The sequence below is a fragment of the Scardinius erythrophthalmus genome, assembly GCF_964197995.2.
Source record: "Scardinius erythrophthalmus genome assembly, chromosome: 4".
Taxonomy (NCBI): Eukaryota; Metazoa; Chordata; class Actinopteri; order Cypriniformes; family Leuciscidae; genus Scardinius; species Scardinius erythrophthalmus.
The window spans coordinates 28,095,934-28,101,956 of record NC_138224.1 but is presented as its reverse complement, the minus strand read 5'-3'; the positions used below and the strand labels follow the sequence as shown (position 1 = coordinate 28,101,956).

Sequence of the window (6,023 nt, the reverse complement as noted above, 5' to 3'; positions counted from 1 at the left end):
GGTGACTATCCCTTTAAGATTTCTATAACATTTCACTACATTCTTAATGCAGTTGTTACAATGTATGAAATAAACTGATAAAGGAATAAGTCCATGCTTGTCATTTGTAAATAGATGTAAAATCACTATATATTTAAAAAAGGATAGTGTGCTGACTTTATTTTACCAATTAAACTTTTTACATCCAGGAAATTCAGTTGCTGTGACAAGAATATATTTATTCACAAAATACGACAATCAAAATTGCATGAACGAACAAATTTACGTTGGCTAAACAAAGTATTATTACTGGGAAAAACTAAAAAATAATTGTTGAGACAACTCAAAAGTCTTACTGCATCAAGTTGCCTTATATTTTTATGTTTTCTGATCTATTTATTTTTTTACAGTGTACAGAAAGAGAATTGATAACATCAGAGCTTATATACGTAGGCTACTAAAATAATTTAGCCACTAGGCTTGTTACCAGTTTTTTTTTTTTTTTGACATGTTCCACAACAACGCTTATCTGCTTGCAGATGCGCCTGCCTATTAATAAGCCCTAATTTGCAGCACAATTGGCCGATGCCGATTAATAAAATTATGCCAGAAATCGGCCTGACCTCTATTTAAAACCACACAAAAATTAACTGCAAACATTTATAAACTATAAAAACACATCAATCAACACTTTATGCAGACGTTTTATTTCAGTTTTACTTGCCCTGCATTTCATGAGCACACGAGGACTAGTTGGTGAGTAAATGTTTAAGTTTAGATTCAATCTGCCCAAATTACTTGTAGACATCCATAGACTATACAAATGCATTAACAAAACGTAATTGTAATTCACTGACATCAGAGTTGATTTACTAATTTAATATTGCAATAGTGTGCTTTTGTACTATTTTGGCGAATCTGATCAACACATTGCTAATGTTTAATTTTTCGTGTGCACAGTTTCAGGTTTAGTTTTTGTTTTGTATTTTCACCGATTGTTGTAGCATGAAGCAAAATACAAGTTGTATCTTTTACTTATTCACTATTAGCTGCTCAGATGCATTCAAATAAAGGGAAAGAGTGTACATGATGTCAAATATACGCTGTGGGGTGGCTTTGCTTTGTTAGTAACAAGCATAATATATTATATTCAGTTGTATTACAAATACTGAAAAGAGAAAAGCACAATGCATGAAATGGTGACCATATTCATTTAATGTCAACTATTTTAACATAGGGAACAAAACTATTTGTATAAAACTAAATTATTGATGAATGACAAAAGTATTTACATATAAAAACAATATCAATGCAAATATTTTAACATGAATGGTCGAGTAAAAAAAATGTTTTCCCTGAAACCAATTAAAACTTATTGAAAATTATGATAATTATTTACATGCATTTTTTAGGACTGTCATTGGTGTGTGTTTTTTTTTTTTTTTTTTAGTAATTTTTTAGAGTGTGGTACTCCTCGAAACATGGAGTAACACACAACGGTTTGTTGCATGGCACACACATGTACTTTGTGAGACGCCTCTTCTTGGTCTTCCGAGAGCTGGAGAGGCAGACCTTGCAGTGGCGTCTGGTCCTGCTGCCCTGAGCGATGGTCTGCGGGACTTTGGTGGGGAAATGCCTCGCTGTTAACCGCAGAGGAGTTTCCAGAGCAGGACGGCCCCCTTTGGGTGGGCCCTTGTCAAACTCCTCCAGCAGCATCAGGTTTGTCCTGAACTCCAGGGAAGAGATGACCTCTCCTGTTGATATTAAATTACATTTGTGGGGAGTTAGGAAGAATGTAGAGTGTAAGTATATGACAGTATGGTTGTGGACTTGAACACAACACTTTAATGTGCATTGTAAATATGTGCATGAAATATAAGATATGGTTATTTTAGATGGCTGTGTAAAATTCTAACCTGACAGTTGGCGGTGAACAATGTGGCTGTTCAGCACAGCAGTGTCAAGTAGGTAAAAGAAGATCTTCTTGTACCACTTTGTTGTTTTCCACTCATGAAAGCCTTTTACCATGTCAACCCTGTTGACTGTCTTTTTGTTGTATTCAAGGACACAGTGAGGCTTGACCTTCCTCTCACCAGTATTAGAACATCTCTCTTATCGTGCCATTTTACATCTAGCTGTGTTCCGTTCTGTCTGCACTCAACTTGCCCTTTTGTCATTTTTCCAAGGAAAACTGGCATTCCTCTCCTGTTCTGCAGTAACGTGTCAGTGCTCCAGTAATCCCGGAGAGATGGTTTTCTGAGAACTCCCATCAGAAGAATTGCCACCAGGAATGAGTACATTTCTTTGATGGTAGTTGAAACCCACCTTGCCATCTTTCCCTGCACTCCTGGTATCATCTTCTCCTGGAGTTCTGAGGCAAACCAGTTTGTTTCCTCCAACAAGCTCCTCTGAAAAAACATCTTGAAGCTCTGGACCTTAATGGGAGATGCAGGAGGGTTTTGCACTCCAGAATTCAAGCTGTCAAAGGTGAGACCCGGTCCAGGAGGGGTAAACTTACTGGTATCTGTCCAGTTAGAGCTCACCTACTCTGCTAAATTGGACGTTTCTCTACCTGGGTACCAGTTGTGGCAAAGAGACCATCATCATCATCACCCTTTCCAAGAGTCTGGAGGTTTCTCACTCGCCTTGCTGTCAAAATCTACCTCTTAATCAGAATTAAAAAATATTTCTCTGATCTCATCTGTCCGTTTTATTCCTAAACATTTTGACAGAAATTTTGGGTCAAATATATTTCCTCTGGTAATTGCACCGTCAATGTGTTGACATGAGTCTGACTGAACTGAGGTGAAAGTAGCGCTGACTTAATTTAACCTTTAATTTAATATTCAACAATATTACTGATCTGCCTGCATTGACACCATTACATGAGAACTGAACTGAGCAGGAGGATGACATCACTGTTTACTCCAGAGCGGCTATATATATAAATTAACTAAATTAATAACTTTTTTACAACAAAAATGAAACATCACTGAACTTACTTAAGCTGGACTGTGACACTATTTTCTTCTGGAAACAAACTTTTATGCATTATTTTCCTGTTATCTCTGTAAAGCTGCTTTAAAACAATCTGTATTGTAAAAAGTGCTATATAAATAAATATGACTTGACATGGCTGAGATAAAAATTTAATTTAAATTCAAATTTTTAATACATTTCAATTAACATTAAATTAAATAACATTAAATGTAATCACATTACAATTCATGAATATATATTTTAAATTGATATTGTTATCTAGGGTAAGAGAGGGCTAAAGTTATAACCAGTTATGTTTGTTCACATTGCCATTTAGCGCGGGTGTCACGCACCGATTCCTTTTGTAATAGTGGCAGTATTATCAACAAGATCATCAATAAGTGGAAAGGTAAGTTCAAGGTTTCGCCATGTATGTTTATAGTAAAATGCAGTGTGGTGTCACATTATGGTCAGAGCAACCATATGCCTATAATAAACTGGCCATCACGGCTTGCATAAAAGTGATTTGAGTGTTTAGTCTTATGTCTAAAATCTTCGATTGATTGGAAATAAAAACATGATGAATGACTGAATCAAACACAGTGGCATCTTGAACATCTTCATAATGATCATGTTAGTAAATCTATAACACGTTCGTACCGCAATTCAGAGAATCGTATCTGTCGGATTTATAACAAGTAAATCCGTCTACTTCTCCCAAAATACATGAAATATGTGTTTGTGTTGGAGACTCACTGTTTATGGAAGAGAATTTATGCCATGCAAAAATTAATAAAATTACATAGGAAAAATTATCCAGTTTTTAGGCAGTGTTTGTTTAGGTGTAATTACATGAAATTTGTTTTAAGTGTTCCATTTGACATTCGTTTGAAGGTATTCGACGCAGGCGAATAAGGAGGATTTTTTTATTCAAAGAAATCACTGTCCTACCGGGCCACCCCTGAAAAAAAAACCCTGTCACTGCCCTTATAAATGAGCCACAGCTGTTTTGATGTAAAAATTCTGCTCACATCATATGAGCATATTAAAGGAAAAAAAAAAAAAAAAAACAGATGCATGACCCTTTAAATGAAGCAGAAATCATGCAGTTTTGAGAATGAAACCAACCTGTTTGTTCCTCAGTATCTTCAGGTTTCACTCTGAATGTTTCTTCAATATTCATATCTTCACTCTCTTCTTTAATAAACGCCATCTTTGTTTGTTCCTCAGTATCTTCTTGTTTCACTCTGAATACTTCTTCAATCCTGATTTCTTCACTCTCCTCTTTAAGAAATGCCATCTTTATAATAGTGTCACGTGGATCTCAGTTGCTTCACCAGGAGTTTTTCTGTGTGTTTTTACAATTAAGATGAGAATAATTAACAGAAAGAAAAATAAATTCAAGCTCTGTGTGCATATCAGCTCTAGTTCAGTAGTTCAGTGCACTGGTAAGAGAGTCAGTCATTGTGAGAGTTTATGGACTTAAATTACTAAAAAAAGAACTCTCAAAACTAACACTACAAATTAATAAAAGAACACAAATTACAAAGAATCGAATTACAAAGACACTTTATTTTTAATAATTTAATAATGATTTGTATATTACATTTAACAGTCTACACTTTCATTAACATTGCAGTTGTTTGTGTTTCTCGTTGCATTTACACAGTTTTGACCAGCATGTGTCGTCAGCGTCAATGATTCAAGCGCTTTGAAACAGTGAATAACTTTGCAAAGCTCCGTTTCTCCATTAATACTTGCCCAGTGCCAATAAAGTTACATTCACTATATAGGGAGCGAAATTAAATGCACCCTTTCTGTTAAGCTTTACTCACATAAAAAAATAACGTTCATTAATGTTAAAGCATGTTGGACTTAATAATAAGTCATTCATTTGTCTGTAAAACTGTCTACAAGGTTTATATCGATTTAAACACTTTAAATATAAAACAAACCTTTCTTCATTTGAATCACAGACGCAGAAACGCGACCCGGTGCAGCTTTATGACGTCATGTCATCATACCAAAATAAAAGTCATCCACACACTAAAATCATAGGAATTGAACATATAGAAAACAATATATTCAAATTATTTTTCATCGATTCCCAAAGCAACCAATACCACTGAGTTTTTTTTAGTGTGAACATTCATAACCACAGAACATTTGTTATATTTCCAAGTCAAGGATAACATCTCTTAATGGTCTTTATATTAGATAGGATTAGAAAGAACTTTGAATATACTACAAACTAAGCTAAAAATTTAATTTGTTGTAGCAAGCAGACTGTTTTATGGAGCTTATAATATGACAAAATTATATTTAATTTGAATTGTGTAAATTTGAATTATTGACAAGTGTAATTAAAAATGTAATATTATGTGAAATTTTAAATAGTTCTGAAATTGATTTCTTTAAATGAATATTGAACATTTGAAATTTAACTAATTGAAATGTTTTTATGGCTGAATTTTATAGACATGTATTTTCAAACAGCTGTTTTTTTCTGAATTCTTAGACTGCAAATATCCAGTAAAAAAAAGAAAAAGAAAAAAAGTGTAAATTCAGATTGTACAGAAAGTAGGTCACAGATCATCCACAGGGAAGAGTTGAGGGACTCAGAAAAGTCAACATTCTCTGGCATGAAATATATTTATTTTATTAATATTGAGTATCAATTGATGTCAAACAAAACGGTCTGTTATTTTCTCTGCCAACTAAACTTCCATAGTAAAGTCATTGTGCGTTCTCTCCACACTGCCCAGTGCGTCCCGCAGCTCTTCCACACAGATTTCGAGAGATGGCCAGCTAAGCAAAATATGCCAAAGTAGTAGACTAACAAAAGTGTCCGGGAGATGCGAGGTACATTCATATTTATGAAATAAACACTTATAATAGCCTAGCCTATATTTCTCTTACATGTTAAGTAAGCCAAGTGAATTTGTCGACACCAAAATAAATTTCCACGTACCCCCTAATAATAACAGTGATTAAGCCCAAATTTAATGTGGGTGGGGGTAATGAACGCAATATCCCAGCCAACATAAATACGTAACTATTACGTT

The 6,023-nt window shown here is 34.4% G+C and overlaps 1 protein-coding gene across 1 annotated transcript; it reads right to left on the bottom strand.

Moving 5' to 3' along the window:
• Positions 1–1,176: 1,176 nt before the first annotated feature.
• LOC308690092 (uncharacterized protein) lies at positions 1,177–4,980 on the bottom strand. The gene is made up of 3 exons (XM_081364366.1): positions 4,914–4,980; positions 4,087–4,306; positions 1,177–1,733 (listed from the first exon to the last, which is right to left on the bottom strand). The coding sequence occupies exons 2-3, from the start codon at positions 4,256–4,258 to the stop codon at positions 1,426–1,428; spliced, it is 480 nt and encodes a 159-aa protein (XP_081220492.1). The 5' UTR covers positions 4,259–4,306; positions 4,914–4,980; the 3' UTR covers positions 1,177–1,425.
• Between the last annotated feature and the right edge of the window lie 1,043 nt (positions 4,981–6,023).